A 20,083-nucleotide genomic window follows, 5' to 3' on the forward strand; every position below is an offset into this window, starting at 1 on the left:
AGCGGTGGTGGTGGGAGCCTCTCCTGCCTCCTCAGCAGCTCTAAGGATGTCTGACTGCAGCTTAGGCCGGCTCCCTGCTGGCAAGTGGACATCCCCCAAGGGCTGTCAGTCTGCCAGAGGGATGTCTGACTGCCAGCTTGGGCCTGATCCCCCAGGGAGAGGGCCTAAGCCAGCAGGTGGACATCCTCTGAGGGGTCCCAGACTGCAAGAGGTGATAGGCTGGGCTGAGGGACACCCCCAAGTGCACAAATTTTTGTGCACTAGGCCTCTAGTTAAATAATAATGGTAGTAAAGACTCTAGTTTTTTTCTTGACTATAATGGGAATGTTCCTAGAATTTCTCTGCAAAGTGACACTAGATTTTTAGATTGAAATGAATATACTTTATCACATTAAGGATGTTTCCATCTATTTTTATTTTATCAAGAATAAGGGTTGAGTTTTGTCAAGCATCTTTGAGCATGTATGAAGACATTAATATATTTTCTTTTTCATTCTATTCATATAAAGTTAGTATATTAATCAATATCTTAGTATAAACCAGCCTGACATTCCTGGAATAAAATCTATTTAGTCATGCAGCATATCCTTTACAGTTCTCTTTGTTAGTATTTCATTGAGAAAATTGCATCAATATATACAAGTGATGTTATCCATAATTTTTTTTCTTTTTTGTATACTTTTTTTGAGAAATTTTGGTATCACTATGTGCTACTTTGGCTTTTCTAAAGAAACTAGTGGCCCAGTGCATGAAATTCATGCATGGAGGGTGGGGGGTTGGTGTCCCTCAGCCTAGCCTGCACTCTCTCCAATCTGGGATCCCTCTTGCAATCTGGGACTGCTGGCTCCTAAGCACTCTCCTGCCCGCCTGCCTGATTGCCCCTTACCACTCTGCCTGCTGGCCTGCTAACCTCCAACTGCCCCCCTGCTGGCCTGATTGCCCCCAACTTCCCCCCCTGCTGGCCTGCTCGCCCACAACTGCCACCCCCTGCCAGCCTGCTCACCCCCAAATGGCCCCCCTGCCAGCCAACTTACCCCCAACTGCACCCCCTGCAAGCCTGATCACCCCCCAATTTCCCTCCCTTCCTGGTCTGATCGCCCCTAACCACCTCTGCCTCGGCCCTGCCACCATGGCATTGCCCAGAAGGTCACCTGGTCTAATTAGCATATTACCCTTTTATTAGTATAGATATTTTGCAAATTTTTTTTCTTGTTCTATATTTTGGAACAGTTGACCTGTATTATTCCTTAAATGGTTTGGTTGACTTGCCCCATGAAACCCCATCTGGAGTGATGATTTCATTAATGGGTGGGATTATTTTACAATTAATTGATGGTGATAACTCTATTTAAATTTTCTATCTTCTGGAATCAGTTTTTAAAAATTTATTGGGGTCACATCAGTTAATAAATTATATAGGTTTCAGGTATACAATTCTATAATACATTACCTGTATATTGTATTGTGTGTTCATCACCTCAAGTCAAGTCTTCTAACATCAACATTTATCCCTCTTGACCCACTTCTACCTCCCCGACCCCCTTTACCTCTGGTAATCACCATACTGCTATCTGTGTCTATGAGGTTTTTGTTTTGTTTTTTCTTTGCTTAATCCCTTAACCTTTCTCACCCAGCCCCAAACTTCCCTCTGACAGCTGTGGGTCTCTTCTCTATGTCTATGTCTGTTTCTGTTTTGTTTGTTAGTTTATTTTGTTCAGAAGGAAATCTTACCTTTTTGTGACAGCATGGATGGATCTGGAGAGCATTATGCTAAATGAAGTAAGCCAGTAAGAGAAAGACAAGTACCGTATGATTTCACTTCTGGAGTCAGTTTCTGTCAATTATATTTAACTAGAAAAATTGTCCATCTCATCTAGATGATTATATTTATTTATAAAGAGGTGAGTAAAGTGGTACTCATGATTATTTTAAATTTGTCTGTATCTGAGAAGTTATTTCTCCTTATTATTGTTTGTTTTATATGTTTTGCAGTTCTCAATTTATCTGTCATTAAAATAGCATCTTTTAGCTCTTGTAACACTGCTTTGGCTCTTGTTTTTTGTTTGTTTGTTTTTTAGATAAAATTGTTTTTTATAAAAAAAAAATAATTCTTGCAACTATGTTGGTCATAGCTTTAATTTGTTCCCTGACAATACTTTTTCCTGCTACACTTTTTATCATATGCTTTTTTTGGAGTGTATTTTTGTATAGTTCTTTTGATGATTCCTATTTTTATTATTGTTAATGTTTTATTAGTAAGAATTATTTCTGGACCAGTTATTGGAAGGATGTTTTTGTGGCAGTGAGGTCTATGGCTTCATCCAAGATTAGCAGAAATATCTTCTGAACATGAGGATGTGTAACCAATAACTGCTTTGGCCTTTACTTCTATCTTATCAAGAGACATCAGCTCTTCAGATTTCTCACAAAGCAGCATCTCACTCTTCCAGTTTGCTTCAGCAACAAAGTGCTTCCCACAAATGTGAATTAGTTATGTAATTTCTCATTCAATCCTTCCTTTCCCACTTCTCAAAATATGTATGTCCCAGGCTTGGTCCATGAAACTCCGATCACAAACCATCATACTCTTTCTCATTACTCCAATATTGTTTTTCCTTTTTGTGGTATGTCACTTATCCTGCAAATCAGTGATTCGTCAGCTATGCCTCAGATTCATGGCTATGAGAACTGTCTTTTGGATTCTTCCCTGTTTTGCCTTCATAAAATAAATTGTGATTTAGGCTTATGGATGTCTTCTAGTTAGATCATTATGGATTTAAGATCTCTTTTTCTCATTCTCCACATGCATTTGGTGATAAAAAGAGAAGGGATAAATCTTGTTTTATTTTTTCATTTCAAAAGTGGAAGGTTCCTATCAAATTGATTCTGAGAGGTTATTTTTTTCTCAATGCATTTTCCAGAGACACTGTTTTTTTTTTCCTTTACACAGATGCAAATGGAATGGTTAATGTCCCTTGCTTTACCACCTCCCCCCCCCTCCCAACCCAATCCTAGAAGTATAGCCAGGACAAAAGGCTGCTTCCCAAATAACAGTTGGAAGCTATTACATCTTTCAGAGAAGCCTAGAATGCTTTTTGGGAAACTAATACATTGTTTTGTTACTCTCTCTGTATACCCAAGATACAGGAAGCAGGTATAAATTCTACACATGGCTTAAATTCTAACCTGCTTTCATTCAATTCAATAGAAAATAATAAATCACCATATTCACAAAAATGAACAGGTTGACAGGAAACAGACTTATTTTTATAGCACGCCTAAGATATATAGGGACTCGTATATTTATTCAGCTATTTTAAAGGGGATACGCCTGCTTACTCCCTGGGCAGCTAAATGCTAAGTTGCTAAGTTACTGGCATTTGACATCATCTCTTCCTTGACATGTCCCCATTTGACAGTTTCCCATGATTCACTGGGCCAGTCACCTTGTTACTCACATTACTCATTTTCCCAGTGACGTCTGTATAATCATTTAAAATTCACATCATATACTAGATGCAAACCCCCTAGATTCCACATGAAAATATTTAAATTGCTTGACAGTCTCTAAGTGCATTTGGAAGCACACCGGATGGCATACCTACATTGTTCACATAATAGTTGTTATAATTAAATTTAGCATCTTTCTTCTGGGTTGGTTTGTGTTGAGAAAAGGAAATGATTACTGGTAGGGAAATAATGGTTACTATCTCTTACAGGCTAATTTGTTCAATGAATAGCTCACCTTACATAGGCACACTACATATTAAGTCCATTAGTGCTTTGAATTAGCTTCAGAAAGGGTAATACTCGACATAATTTACCCAGTCAAGGGCATTTTCACCTGCTGACAAATTTACATATTTCCCAATGTCATTAGGTAAGAGCTAGTCATCAGAATAGCAGAGGGTACTATTATTAGTTAGTTCATTTATTTGACTCCATCATTGTTAACATTAATTATAGTCTAAATTATATTTAGCAATTGTTATCTTTCTTGGATGGATCACTATATTACTATTACAAAAAACTATAATTTTAAAAGTTCATACCAGAATAAGATAGATGTTTTTAAAACATTCTGAAAATATTAGTATTTAAGACAGCTATACAGAAAATTATTTGCATGATTCCATTTGAACATTATTTATACATTAATATGACAGAATATAAAATCAATTGCCTAATTATTGGTTAAATTTAGCAAATAAATTTTATTGAAATGTATTTTATTATTCTGCACATTTATGAAAATATAATCAAATATACTTTCAGACACAATTATCTGACCAATTTTGTTCCCTGGCTCATTTTTCCCCCTCACCTTTAAGATGGTCCTTTTCATTTTTCCACTTTAAAAAAATAGAAAATATTCTACATTTTCATCCTGCAATTATTTAGTAATTTTTATCCATGCTGAAACTGTAACTTAAACACAGACCTAATAAGTAGAATTGCCATAATTTAGAAGGCTGTAAACACAGATCATGTTGTAGTAAAAAAGAGATACCTATGTCAGTGTTTGCCAACCTAATTCATATGGTAGGGAGAGATCTGTAAGACAATTCAGTTTATAAAATCATGTTCCCTAAATTCAAGCTAGCAAATTTTGCATCCCTCACAAACAGTGAATTACCCTTACAGATGTTTGGCTATAAAATTATCAACTACTGAATGTACTTTGGTAGGAAACACAATCTGTTCAGTGTCAAATCCAAGAGAAACATTATATATGCATCTTTACTCTAGAAATGATTTAATTGATAGTTTATTGATATCTTAAAGTAAATCCTTTCTAGGAATAAATAAATCATACCATTGCAGAACAATTAATCATGGAACATCCATCCTTAGCTAGTAGCATTTAGTACATGCTGCTCTCCTTGGATCAACTCTTACAGAAATGATTACTCTAGGACCCATAAAACCCCGTGGAGCTCAAAACAGAAGCTTCTGCTGCTGCTCACATTATTACATATGAGCAGCTTAGAAATCCCTCAAATGATAGATGAATTGTAACTCCAAAATGCCATCACTGGGGCCAGAATTGTTATTATTTTTCATTTCTATTTGTTCTTGAGGGTAGCTTGACTCTCAAGAGAAAATGGAATGCTGATGAAATCAGGTACACAGGCTGGGCTGCACTGAGCTGATTACTGCCTTAAAGTTTCTGATTTGTAAAATTTATAATAAGCAATAATGTTCTTGACAAGTAGTAAAACATCTGAATTTATGCAACTTATTATGTGGGAGAAGGGCAGTTTGGCAGAAAAGTGCTGTAGGTTGGTTAATTCTGGTTTGTTTGAAAAACTGCTTGAAATTATTTTGACATAACTGAATTTGTACAAATTAAGGAAACAAAAAAGCTGAAATGAAATGTTGGTTGATGTCATAATTATAAAGTGAACTTGAACTTGTGAATTGTGAATGGATTCAGGTAAACCAACAGGAACAGAGGGAATGCATGACATGACATTGTCAGAGACCTGGGGGCAAATTACTTAACCTCTCTGGGTTTTACCCTTTCCTATTTTGTAAAATGTGATTAATAAGACAATCTATTAGGGCTGTTATGAAGAGAAAATGACATAATGTGCTTAAGTAGTGTGCCTGGCATACAGTAAGTAGCACATTATTGCTGCTATTTATTTTATTAATAGCAGTAATTTATTATTATTATTTGAAGTGAGATTTGAAAATATTAAGAATAGCAGGAAGAAATAATTAATTCTCCAAACCTGCTCAACGTATGCTGGTTTGCTGGTATTCTTAGTCAAAGCTTCTAAAATAAATCAGCCAGTGTCTGAAACATTTTTACTGGTCTTACTTTTTCCAGTTTTATTGAGAAATAATTGATATATCTCTCTGTATAAGTTCAAGGAGTACAGCATGATAATTTGATTTTATATAGTGAAATTATTAGCATAATAGGTTCAGCTAACATCCATCTTCTCATATAAATACAACAAAAAGAAAATAAAAAAAGGAAAAAATTCTTCTTGTGATGAGAACTCATAAGATTCAGTCTCTTAACAATTTTCCTATGTGCCACACAGCATATACTACTACAGTCATTGTGTTGGACATTACCTCCCTAGTGTGTGTGTGTGTGTGTGTGTGTGTGTGTGTGTGTGTATGCAAATTAGGCCAGGACACCATAATGGGTCACGACCAGACAGGAGGAGGTTGTGCGCCCAGGTGAGGCCCAGAGCAGAGACAGAGACAGACACTGGGGTCCTGCCCAAGCTGGCGTGGTGGCTCCGGCAGCCCAGACCGGACACAGGCAGGGGTCAGGGGGGGCTTGGGGCAGAAGTCAGGCGTGGGTCCCAGCCGCCTGCAGTGCCAGTCAGGCCTGACTCCGTGGCAGCTCTCGGGGTGCCTCCTCACATGGTGGGAGGTAGGGCGCCTCCTCACACAATTTCAATAATATGCTGGGCCTCTAGTTTATCTTATAATTGTAAATTTGTACTTTTTTATCACTTTCCTCCAATTTACCCTCCCCTTGCTTATGTCTTTGATAAACAAAAGTCTAATCTCTTTTTCTATGCTTTTGTTTTTGGGTTTTTTTTTTAGATTCCACATACAGATGAGATCATATAGTATTTGTCTTCTTTGAGGTCCATACATATTGTCACAAATAAATAGGATTTCCTCATTTTTTTATGGCTGAATACTATTCCAGTACACACACACACAAACACACCTTCTTTATCCATTCATTCATCAATGGGCACTCAGGTTGTTTCCATGTCTTGGCTATAGTGGATAATGCTGTTGTGAACATGGGAGTGCCGATATCTTTTTGAGTTAGTGCTTTTATTTCCTTTGCACATATGATCAGAAATAGAATTTAAGCAATATTTATTTTTTAATTAAAGGATACTGGCTGTAGGTTTGTGAATAAGGTGGTTGACAGTTAGGTGTAGTGCAAAATGAAGTCTGAGTTCTATTTCTCCTTTGCCATATACTAGCCTCACCATAGACTGCAGGTCATTTATAACCTCTTTGGGTCTCAACTTCCTGATATAGTAATGTAAGGAACTAACATTTTTCTTATGATAAAAATAAGATAACAATGTTCAAGTGCTTTGAAAACCAGTTGTGCTATAGGGAAATAAGGTTGCTATATCAGGTCAAGTGGGCTCTGGACGATCAGACAAGGTAAGCTACAACCTAGTATGAGAACTTGGAGTGCAAGCAAACAAGGAGAAGTGGAAGTGCTGGTCTGAAAGGAAGCTGAACCCACTATCAGAGTAATGGTAATAGAAACTTTCAGAGAAAGCCAACTGATTTGAATTTGAACAGCATTTTTAAAAAAAGGCGGGGCAAAATAAAATGCATTAGGCAAAAGCATTTCCATTACTTGGGCACTGATGGGCTGAGAGTTGGGGAGAGGTAATTTGTGTTGGCCTTCATTAATAAAAGAAGTTTGTCCCTATGTTAAATAAAGTGGGTTTGCATACATTTTTCTGCAGTGCTATAGAGGAAAAAAGGGGGGATCAGGGAGGTTGGAAAAGTTAAGAGAGCAAACATATAGAGATCTCCATGTTAAATATGCAAAGAATTTACACTTTAAAGATTCTTTCATTGCAGGTGGATGGTGAGGTGGAAAGGTGAATAATCACCACTTGTTTTCTAGATGAAAAGATTAAAAAGCTACACAGTTAGGCAGTGATGGAATGTCATGAGCAACTAGAGGCCAGTTCTCCCTGTCCCTGGTCTCCTTCCTCTACATAGCGCTATTTCAGTAAGGAAGAGAAGATGACCTCACTTGCTCTGGACTCTGCTTAGTTTGGAAAGCATTGAGGGTGTTGGAAAGAGTTGGCGATAAATAGTAAAGGTACTCCCTCCAAGAAGGAGGCAGATGGAGAGAAAAGTGACAGAGAGAGACTGTAGAGCCATCCAAAGGACACTAAGACCATTAAACAAATAGAAATGTGAATGTGTGATAACAAAATATACAGTAAGAACTCTGTTGTTCCATGAAATTCAGTCTGTAAAAGTTTAAGAATTAGTAATAAATTATAGGACATAAACTTCAGAAAGCCTATTTTTATTCCAAGCATGGTAAATGAAATATGTCTTCTTCAATTTAAAAAAGCCCACCCATTAATGGTGTTTAAAAAAAGAAAAGAATTATAGCTCTGGCTGAAATAGTTTAGTTGGTTGAGAGTTGTCTCAGCACTTAAGGGTTGGTTCAATACCCGGTCAGGACATATGCCCAAGTTGTGGGCTTGATTCCTGGTAGGAGACATGCAGGAGGCAGCTCTCTACTCCCTCTTTCTCTCTCCTCCTCCTCTCTCTCTACTTTTGTTGTTGTTGTTGTTAATCCTCACCTGAGGATATTTTTCCATCAATTTTTATAAAGAGTGGAAGGGAGAGGGATAAACACACAAAGAGAAACATTGATGTGAAAGAGACACATTGATTAGTTGCCTCCTGCACATGCCCCGATCAGGGCCAGGGATGGAGCCTGCAACCAAGGTACATGCCCTTGACGACAATCAAATCTGGGACCCTTCAGTCCACAGCAGACACTCTATTAATTAAGACAAACAGGCTATGGCCCTTCCTTTCTCTCTAAAATCAATCCAATCAAAAAATGTGCAACGGACCTAAATAGATATTTTTTGAAAGAAGACAGAAGGAAGGCCAAGAGACATATGAAAACATGCTCAAAGTCACTAATCATCCCAGAGAAGGAAATCAAAATGACAAGGCAGTACCATCTCACCCCTGTCAGAATGGCTATCATCAACAAATCAACAAACAACAAGTGCTGGAGAGGATGTGGAGAAAAAGGAACACTCATGCACTGCTGGTGGGAATGCAGACTGGTGCAGCCACTGTGGAGAACAGTATGGATGTTCCTCAAAAAACTAAAAATGGAACTCCCATTTGACCCAGTGATCCCACTTCTAGGAATATATCCCAAGAAACTAGAAACACCAATCAGAAAGGATATATGCACTCCTACATTCATAGTGGCAAAATTCACCATAGCTAAGATTAGGAAACAGCCTAAGTGCCCATCAGCAGATGAATAGATTAAAAACCTGTGGTACATCAACACAATGGAATACTACACTGTGGTAAAAAAGAAGGAATTCTTACCATTTGTAACAGCATGGATGGACCTGGAAAGCATTATGCTAAGAGAAATAAGCCAGTCAGAGAAAGATAAGTATCACATGATCTCACTCATTTATGGAATATAATGAACAACATAAACTGATGAACAAAAACAGATGCAGAGACAGAGAAGCATTGATCAGATGCTCAAACCTCAGAGGGAAGGTAGGGGAGGGTGGAGGTAATGGGGAGAGATCAACCAAAGAACTTGTATGCATGCATATAAGCCTAACCAATGGACACAGACAACAGGGGGGTGAGGGCATGAGTGGGAGGGTGGGGGGTAATTGGGGGAAAGGACACATATGTAATACCTTAATCAATAAATTAAAAAATAAAATAACCTATAGCCCCTCAAAAAAGTAAGAAAAGACAATTCACTAGATTCTCTTATACAAACAGAACACATTTTACTCTCTCAAAGGGTGCTAGCTTTTACAAACTTATTAAAATAACCTGCTTTTTTTTCTTTCCACATTTAAGTGACATTTTATTTCTCTAAGTGGCGTCTCCAGCAGACTGGAGTTGCCAGCCCCTGACAGGTGTTCACCCACTCCCCTCACTTAGTCACAGTGTGAGCCCCCTAGGCACCTGGGCCAGGTTGCTCTTAAGCAGAGATTTCAATTGTAACAGATTAGGTAGTGATTTTTGAAATGCGTCTAGCATTCCTTTGGGAGGTAATAAAAGACCACTGACATCATTTGGAAAAATAAGACTACTGTAAAGACCAGGGTAATATGTGTCCTTAAAGAACACAGCCATCACACAAGTAAAGATTTGCTATATTTGATGTATCTGACCTTTGTTCACTCAATGGAAAGAGCAAGAGACTGGGTTCCCAGGGTACATCACACTCATGGATTTCATAACAGTCAACCACCCCACACTCAGACCCTTGGATTCCAAAAAAAAGATGACTAAGGGGTTACTGGTCTCATAAAAGTAGCCAGCATATCCCTAATTCAGATAGTCTCATCTCTGATCAGAGTGATAGGACTCCATTTTAATAGTCATTAACAATGATTTTTAGCTAAAAAGTTACATGAATATCCACAAAAGTTAAAATCGTGTGGCTATTCAATTTGATAGTAAACAGTTTTCTGCTCTTTATTAATCCTTTGGCTGTGATTTCACAGGGTTTGATTCAAAAACTGGACTTCTAAGAAGCACTTAGTTCTGAGAGTCTCAGGGGGAATTGGAGTGATTGTGGTAAGTGAGGAAAGGGGATGCAGAATTTTAACTGGCACACAGATTCTTTCCCAAATGGAAATCCTACCTGGTTTCCTCCTGGCCACAGTGATAATCATTTATCATAATAACTAGAGGTCTGGTGCACAAAATTTTGTGCACTTGGAGGGGGGGGTCCCTCAGCCCGGCCTGTGCCCTCTCGCAGTGTGGGACCCCTCGGGGGATGACCACTTGCTGGCTTAGGCCTGCTCCCCGGGGGATTGGGCCTAAGCTGGCAGTCAGACATCCCTCTGGCAGCCCGGCAGCCCTTGGGGGATGTCCATTTGCCAGCGGGGAGCAGGCCTAAGCTGCAGTCAGACATCCTTAGTGCTGCTGAGGAGGCAGGAGAGGCTCCCACCACCACCGCTGTACTGGCAGCCATCAGCCTGGCTTGTGACTGACCAGAGCTCCCCCCTGTGAGAGTGCACTGACCACCAGAGGGCAGCTCCTGCATTGGGCGTCTGCCCCCTGGTGGTCAGTGTGTGTCATAGTGACCAGTCATTCCCAATCTTTCTGCTGTTAGGGTCAGTTTGCATATTACCCTTTTACTATATAGGATAGAGGTCTGGTGCATGAGTGGCCCCGGCTGGCTGAAAGCAGGTATCTGGGGTTTGTTTGTCTTCTATAATTGAAACACTGTTGCCGTCCTGCTTGCTCCAGCTCTGAGGCTCCGGCTGGCTGAAAGCAGGTATCTGGGGTTTGTTTAGCTTATATACTTGAAACATTGTTGCTTTTGAAGCTGTTGCTTCAGGAGCTCAGAGCCGGGTCGCGGCAGGCAGGGAACCTTGGCTTCCTCCATCACTGGAACAAGCAAACCTCCTGCTCGCTTCAGCTGCGTGGCTGTCAGCCGCCATCTTGGTTGGCAGTTAAGTTGCACATTGCCCTGATTAGCCAATGGGAAGTGTAGCGGAGGTATGGTTTATTACCCTATTTGTCTATTATTAGATAGAATAAACATTTATATACTACTTGGCAGCTTATAAGGGAATTAGGACAGGTATTATTGTCCTATTTTACAGAAAAGAAAGGGAGATTCAGAAAAATGAAGTCATCTGTACAAATCATACAAATGACAAATTGTGGAGGCAGGACTGGACCTCTCTCCTATGACTCCTATTTTTCATGTACCATATTGCCTCATGATGCCAAAAGCCAGAGACAGGATATACGTTTTTCTGGCTTGGCGTTGGTTTTTGCTTTTGGTTAATCATTTACTTTGGGAGAGGTTAGTGCCACCATTTATAAATTTTTGCTGTCTCTATGCTATTCTCAGGCACAAATTCACTCCCATCAGTATCATTTCTCACAACTGGCCATCATTCTTGTTTCTCTTCCCATCCTCGCTTCCACATCTCATACCATCCTTATAGGCTACAATTTACATAACCATGTGCCATCAACAATGTAGTGGGAGACAACAATGACATTGACTTGAGATCCCAGAAAGCAGAAAGGCAAAAATTTGGGGTAAGATGTTTAAACAGGGAAAGTTTCCTTAAACAGGTACTAATTCCATTCAGACTCCAAAAGAAAGAGCCATACGGATGTCAGAATGGGACAGAAGGTTGGTGAGATTAAGATACTAGTTTGATTAAAGGATGGGCATGACAGGTAAGAATGAGACAGGAGGTATAAGCAGAAGGGTCTTGAAGTTATACTCCTGGAAACAGAACAGTAATTACTTTAAACAGTTTAAGCAGATATATTGCTTCATTATTAAAAGGCACAGAAATAAAGGTTTAAACTCACCCGCAAGATTTCGTCAACACAGCTTGGATCACTGGGAAGGCTTACCTAAACAAAATAAACATAAAACAATCTAGTTACTTTCAGAGAAGCTTATTGCATAATATTTTTACTATTTAGGAAAAATTGTAAAGAAATTAAATATAGGTATCAATGTGGTTTCTCCTTATTAAATACAAAGCAGAAAGTATCTGCAAATGGCCAATTTTATTTTACTTTAATGAAACAGTAAGACCACAGTGCAAGGTGCAGAAAGCGAGTGCCTCATTCTGTCACTGATTTGCTGTTGGACACTGAGCCATCCTTCTCCATTGACCAGACTTCACTTTGCTCATTTATTCAAAGAAGGAGTTCAACTTCCTGATCTTTAAGGCCTCTTTGACCTTCTGATATAATTTAGTGTGTTATTCATAATCACAGATTTTTAAAAGATGAGGTCTATATGAAACACTTCTATGATTAAATTAATTTCTCTTTTGAACTTATGAGTCCAACCAGATGCCTACAATTCTTACTGAAAACAGGGTAAAACTCCTATGTAAACTGCATGCTTTCCTTGGCACTTAGACTCTTACAAATACACAGTTAATCCCATGAGCCATCTTTCCCAGTGTGACACCTTTCTAATCAACCAAAATTCAATCAACTAGCAGAAATGTACTCCATGTCTGGCAGTTGGCCCTTTCCTCCAGGGACTCCATAATGAAAGCAAGAATCCAAACACCAAAGTGAGACACCAGCTATAAAACAATGCATGACAGAGGACTTGAGAGCCACCTGGACAAAGGTCTTCTGGGCATGATGTCACCTGTGCAGGTATGGGCATTGCCCCAACATTCTTAATTCTCTCTTTCATACCTTCACCCTGTCCAGGATTGCAATCTCGTCATTTCCATCTCCCTCCAGTTCTGGTAAAGATAATATTTGCTCTCTTTGATTCACTGCCTTGGGATGTAAAAGGCTCGTTTTATGCAGAGAGCACTGCCACAGAGTCCACATGTTCCAGGCCTCTTACAGGACAATTAAGTCATAATCCCTTAGTTACTCTGACACATTTGAATATGAACATAATTATATTTCAGGAAATGGGTACTAGAATATGGACCTAGTTTCCCTTGAAGTTAAAATATATGTTAAACTCATCAGCAAATCTTAACTTAGCATTAAAGTTGCTACTGTGAATGCATTAATTTCAGCTAATATTTATTGAATACCTTCTCCATGTAAAGTTACCTGCTCCAAGTAGCATAAAATCCATAGTGGGGGAGGCAGGCTGAGAAACAGTCACCAGCAATGAGTGGCCATCCAGCCTGGGTTACCTTGGCATAATTAATTGATAGTGCCCTCTTTCCACCTAAAAAATGTCCCCGTTTGGATGATAAATTATACAGTCACCCTTCCAAAAACAATCATATTCTAATACCGAGTAGAAGAACAGTAGAAAGAAAGGCTAAAAAAGTTGGCTGGACACACATTGTAAAGAACCTTAAATGTAGATTTTTTATAGGGAACTCTAGGTGGCCTAGCACAGTTCTTTGTTAATTTATCCGTTCATTAAGGAAATATTTTCGAGGGCCAGGGTCTGTGCCACTAGACTTGCAGTAGGCACAGATACAATAGGAAGCAAAAGGAAAGTTTCTTCTGTCATGGAGTTTGCGGATTCAAGAGGAAGGCAGACATGAAGAATCACATAGTTAATGTAAAACTGTAACTGTGGCAAGTGCTACAAAGGAGATCATCCCATGGACACTAGTTCTTCAAATGAAATAATTAACTAGCGAGTATTTCCTAGGTGCATGTCCAAATAACTGAGAAGTGCTGCAATCTATCTGCCTCTTGGAGATCGTGATGCAAATTAAAGGCTCCGTGACACCTATCTAATTAGTTTAATGCAGCACTTCCCAATTTTCTTGACTGAATTCTTGAGTTTTTAGTATTTGCAATACCCCCCATTAACAATTATTACAATTGCACAGAATGAATACTTACAGACAATATACTGGGAGATAGTGGTCTATTACCAGATTATAGAACTCAACTGATTATTCTTAACAGCAAATAAAATCTCATTCCATTGTTCAGTGCTCCAATAACTATTTTCCAAGACAGTTCTTAAACTTCTAATGAATACCTTCCCCAAACACAAAGATCAAAATGACTATAGCAAAGTCTTCAATCTTTAATATTGCTATTGCATTGTATCAGTGTAGGCTGCCTGGGCTAAAAATGTATGTCCCACTCTCATGAGGTCTTTGTTCTCCTTTTTTCATACAAATGCATAAACATTAACTTTTTAATTAGAGTAAATATATTAGCAATATGCAGACACAACATTTATGAGTATAAATGTTGGGTGGGAGTCCTGACCCTATCACCAGGGAGCTGGACTTTGTAACTTTAATCCTTTAAAGTTCCACTTTTTCCAATTGTAAAATAAAATAATGGTAATAACAACATCTATTCCTTTAAAATCTCACAGCGTTTCTGTAAGCAGCAAATGAAATAAATAATGTGAATGTGCTTTATAACCCACAAAGCCCCACGCAAAGAGGTTTTACCCCTTGTCCTGTTCTTACTGCTTTATTATTAAGTCCAATCTTCTTGTCTTTTCAAGGTAAGATTTGACTCACTCTTGTCAACTGCAAATATCATCTCTACAACTGGTATTATGAATATCCATTTCCTTATTGGGGAAATGCTGTCAAAATAGAAAGAGTTGTGGACTCTGGGGTTTTACAGCAAATCTAATAATGACTTATTGCGGTTGGTAGCACTCAGGATTGGGAAGAACTCTACAGGCAAGGGCAGCAAAATAAATATGCATCCACATGAAATGTTGAGATTTTTTTAAAGGAAATACTGGAATGCAGCATTCACATGGAGCCACTAGTTCCACAAACTCATCTAGCCCTGCCCTATAGCTGTTTACACTGCCAGGCAATTACATTCAAGCCGCGAGTGTTTTTCCCATGGCAAGTGTGTTTGATTTAACCAGCGAGTATTTCCTAGGTGCCTAGAAGAGTGTGAGGTATTGTGGGTTGCTAATACAAATAACTATGAAACTTGGCCTCTTTCTTTCTAAGTTACATCTCTAGATGGAATGGGAAAACAAACAATTAGAGACCCACTGGGATATACATTGTAAGGTAATCATGACAAGGGTAATAGGATGGCATTCATTCACCCCCTCCACCTATTTATCAGTTCTTCCATTCATTTCTTTAGACAGCAAATCCGGATTGAATTCACACTATGCTCAGGATGGTGCCAAGAGGGGGTATTTAAAGAACTAAAGACAACATAATTTGTGCCCTCAAGATGCCATACAAATTGGGGAGACAAACATTTACAAGGGAAACAGACAATACTGACAATACCATACAGGAGGTCTGATTTAGGTGTCCAGGAGATAGTACCTACCGGGCTTGTGGACAGAGTCATGTCTGACAGAAGCTCCCAGCCGCCGAGATCCTGACTGTAGTCCTCACTCCATATAGGAGTGAGAGGCCAAGGACTTGACATGGTTGAGAAGTGGTGGGGCCACCTGAAGCCACTCCAGTCTCTGAGCTCCCTGCAGAGCCGCGCCGGGGAAGAAAGCTGAACTAAGGCTAGAGCTCAGCCCAAATTTTGCCCAGTTGCTCTCTCTATGTCTCTCTCTCTCTCTCTCTCTCTCTCTCTCTCTCTCTCTCTCTCTCTCTCTCTCTCTCTCTTTTTCTGACACACACCCCTCTTGCAGTAATTCTGGAATCACTCAGACAGGTGTGAGAGAAGACTGGGGAAGAGAGCAGTGGTGATACCGGGATTAGAACTGCTATCCGATGAGTTGCCAAACTGCCGTTTAATTCCGGAGCCACCTTCTCTTCTCTTTAAATCCTCTCTTGAGTATTCAGATAGTCCACAAAGCGCAAGTTAGCCACTCAAAGCTGCAGCGTCCTTTTGCATTCCCCCTCTACAACCCCTCCTCCTGGAACAGAAAGCAAGCTGCACACCACACAGAGAAGGCTGTGCTCTTATCACTCCTGGCCCCAAAAGACCCTCTTGCGCTGGGCACAAATGTTGTCTTCTGAAGGCCAGGAAGGCAGGCGCACGTCAGGCAGGTGGTGAATTGACTGAGAGCCCTCACAAGTGCCTACCCTCTATGCATGTGACAGTGTAGGCTGCCACCCCATGTAGCCACAGAGAGACCACACACAGATCATCTGCCTAGTGATAAATACATATCTTAGGAAATAATCAGGGTACCTTTAAATAATCAAATATTCAATTAACTGCAGCAACAATAAATGAATTGCATAGGATGTTTTAATCATTCTGGAATTAATCAGTTTGGAGAATACTTCTTGGCGATTAGGGTAATACAAGATATCAAAAATACCCTGATTGTGGCATTGAGAGACATAAGCAGCAGCTAGCACTAATAGAAAACATTGAGATTAATGTAAAACATTAAAAGAATAATAATCACCACATTGTTAACCCGGAGGAGCTCAATGCATGCCTCTGAGTACATTATTATTAAGGGATTGAGGTCATTTTTCCCCTTAAAATCATCCTGAGGTTGCCTCACAATACCTGGCAATCAAAGCCCACTATTCTAGGTATATCCCACCTTGGCAATGATTTCGTAAAGCAGGTTTACAGCTGTTAGAGGGAGAGGTTGTTGTTCTGGGTCAGGGATCAGGTGGGGGAATAGAGCTAAAAGGGAAAAAAAAGAAAAACTCATGGGCATTGACAACAGTGTAGTGATTGAGGGAGGGGCATGAGGGAGGAGGTGGAAGAGGGTGTAGGGAGGATAAATGGTGATGGACTGAAATTTGACTTGGGGTGGTGAACACAAAATACAGTGTTCTGATGATGTGTTGTAAAATTATGCACCTGAAACTATATAGTTTTGTTCACCAGTGTCAACCCACTAAATTTAATAAAAAAGACAAAAACTTGAAAGTTGCAAGTTTAATTGCCAATGAATGCTTGAATTCCCCTAACAAGTGCCAGTGACACTGAGTGACATACCAATAACACAAAATACTGTGCTATCGGTCCAGTTAAAAACAATATCCACGACTGACAACATGCAGGTTCTAAATTAATTCTGTTTGTATTTTCATTAATAAATTGCTACATTTATCCCCATGATTGATTTACAGCACACAGTTCTCCCCTGGCATGGCATTACTAATAAAATGAAAACTCAGGTTATTCAATTGTATTACCAAATGAGCTTTCTATCCTTAAAAAATTTTTTAATTCACGTCATTGGTCATTTGTAAAAGCAAGGGGCAGCAGGGAGTCCAAGTTTTCCAAAACTTCAAACCCAGTTCACATAAGGATTTTTCTCTCTGTTGATTTCTGCCTCGCCTTAACCTGTCCCTATTCTAGTTTGTATTCATGAGTCTGTGATTAAACGAGAACAGTTAATATTACATAAGCTGCAGACAGAAGTCCTCAAGTAATATAACTTTAATGAAAACAAGATATTTCACAACAGTGAAATGTTAAAGCCAACTTGGTCATCTTTTAATCTCTTTTTAATGCAGTCCTGGGTGTCTAAAGAGTTGATATTTACATTAAAATATTTTTTTCTGGCCAATTTTTAAGGGAGTTATATGGTCAAAATATCCCATGTAAAACAGGCTAATAGTCACCATTCCCTCTAAGAAAAGAAGTAACCAAAAATAGAATGTGAAAATCAAAGGAATTTAACATTTGCCATTTTATGCCAAGTACAGAAAATTACCTGTTGCCCAGAATCTTACATGGAACTAAAACTAAAAAGGTAGAGACAGCAATCACATTTTATTTATTTGAGCAAATAAATGAGATGATTTACTATATTTTCTGGGGGCATAAAGGGGTAGTGAAAGGAGCCTGGTCTTTGAAGCTGGACAAACTTAGATTTAATTCCAGCTCTGAAACCAGAACATCTCTGAGCCTCTGTTTCACTCTGTATATAAGGGGAATTTTTTTAAAAAATCTACTTCTAGGCTTGCTGTGGGGTTGAGATGTCCTGATGTATATAAAAGTACCTTAGCCTGCTAGGGTGTGCATCATAAATCTCCATCAACACCTTCTATTCTAAATTCCCTCTAAGGACCTTGGAAAGGTGTGTCAGTACCCTGTGCCTTGGGACCATTGAGTAGATAATTTGATCACCTTGTAAATTAGCCCCTAGAAATCTTGTGAATGTCACTATTTATTAAATCCTATTCAGGTTGCTGCTGCTCCATCTGATGACTCTGACTGAGGTGACAAAGTGGGCTAGAGTGGGACTTGAGGGGATAAGAGAACACAGAGAAGGGGCAGTGGGGGTGGGAGAAGTGGAGAAAGTGTGGGTGATATGCTTTATTATGAACTCACCTCTTCACTGATTACATTAAGAATGAGCAACAGGGGAATGCATATGCAGCAAGACCCATCACCAGCTGAGAGTACCTAATGACAGATGGAATTTCAAGTGAAGAGTACTTAATTCAGTCAGCTCTGAATAGCCATTAGCTCACTCTTCATTTATTTGGTCTAATAACTGGTTTCTATACAAGAGTGACCTAAAAACGGGGAGGGGAGCTTCATCTTAAAGGAAAATAAGGTAGGACATATAGAAAGATTACCCTAAGAAACCAAGAGCCTATCTGGAAATACCTGGCTGCCTGACCTACAGCCCCTCCCTGCCCAAAAACCCTGCCTCTGGTCACCCTGGCTGGGTATTGAGGTCACTCTGGCTGCTAGTATTACTGCCCATACCCCTGCCTAGGCTGTGCAGTCTCTGCTGGCAAGGATCTCGATGGTCAGACCCCCTCTGTATACCCTAGTACAGTGGTCGGCAAACTGTGGCTCGCGAGCCACATTCAGCTCTTTGGCCCCTTGAGTGTGGCTCTTCCACAAAATACCAATTTCTGCGCATGGGCCACAAAGTTTCAATCGCACTGTACGTGTGTGCCCGCACATGGTATTTTGTGGAAGAGCCACACTCAAGGGGCCAAAGAGCCGCAGGTGGCTCACAAGCCGCAGTTTGCCGACCACTGCCCTAGTACATTCTTTGGGCTTCTTTTCTAGATCCTTAATTCTATTGCTCATACTCAAGCTGTATCCTCCTATTTCTCTTTGCCAGCCTCCAGACTCTGACCCAATTCGCCCTTTCCTGCCTGTGCTCTTCTCAGCCTTCTGTCTGCTCTTGGTGCCTCCCCTATAACCCAAATACCTTACAGCCATGTACCCTTTCTTTTAAAATTTCATGGCAGGCATCTGACTCCCCAGGGCTCACACTTCTGTCCTGTCCATATCTTAGTGCCACAACAAGAACCATTCAAGATTAGTCTTGATTCTATGAAATCCCTTCTTATTGCACTTCCATTAACTTTAATTGCTATCTCATGTGCAGGCCCATAATCTCTTTTAATAAAGGATGATATTGTAAAAATACAGATGTGATATTGAACTGAAGTAAGGCAATTTCTGACCTCTATCGATAGACATCATTAACAAGGCTAACCTGAATATATATATATATATATATATATATATATATATATATATTACATCAAACAAGTCCACTTTTGAATTTTGACTATTAAAGAGTAAATGTTACCTGACTGCTCCATGGTCATATCAAACTCTCATAGTATGGAGCAACTAAACAATTGCAAGGCAGTAATTTCACTTTCAGGTAAATATAATCTAATAAAGTAGTGAAAAGAAAAACATACTCACAGTCAGGAAACAATAGTTTCCTGTACATGCCCTACTGTGAATTAACTGTGTGATTTTGGACAATTCACTTCCTCACTCTCCAGTTCATACAACAAAGGCATGGGAATATATTACACATTCCCAGTATTTGGTATTTCACATAACAGTGCAAAAACTATAGGATATCTACATAAGATTATCAACATTTTATTTTGTCATGAAAGTACATTGTAAAAATCACGCCCAAAAGGTTGGAATGACAGTTTTTTTTCAAATATAAAAGCAAATTTAT

The 20,083-nt window shown here is 39.4% G+C and overlaps 1 protein-coding gene across 1 annotated transcript in view; it reads right to left on the reverse strand.

The window, feature by feature from the left end:
• Positions 1-12,075: 12,075 nt before the first annotated feature.
• Positions 12,076-20,083, reverse strand: part of LOC118654347 (AF4/FMR2 family member 2-like) — a 220,416-nt gene continuing 212,408 nt past the window's right edge. The window contains exon 4 of the mRNA XM_036305678.1: positions 12,076-12,153. Coding sequence (XP_036161571.1) covers positions 12,076-12,153 — 78 coding nt within the window. The remainder of the gene's footprint in view (positions 12,154-20,083) is intronic.

Source organism: Myotis myotis, unplaced genomic scaffold (assembly GCF_014108235.1).
Source record: "Myotis myotis isolate mMyoMyo1 unplaced genomic scaffold, mMyoMyo1.p scaffold_m19_p_4, whole genome shotgun sequence".
Taxonomy (NCBI): domain Eukaryota; kingdom Metazoa; phylum Chordata; class Mammalia; order Chiroptera; family Vespertilionidae; genus Myotis; species Myotis myotis.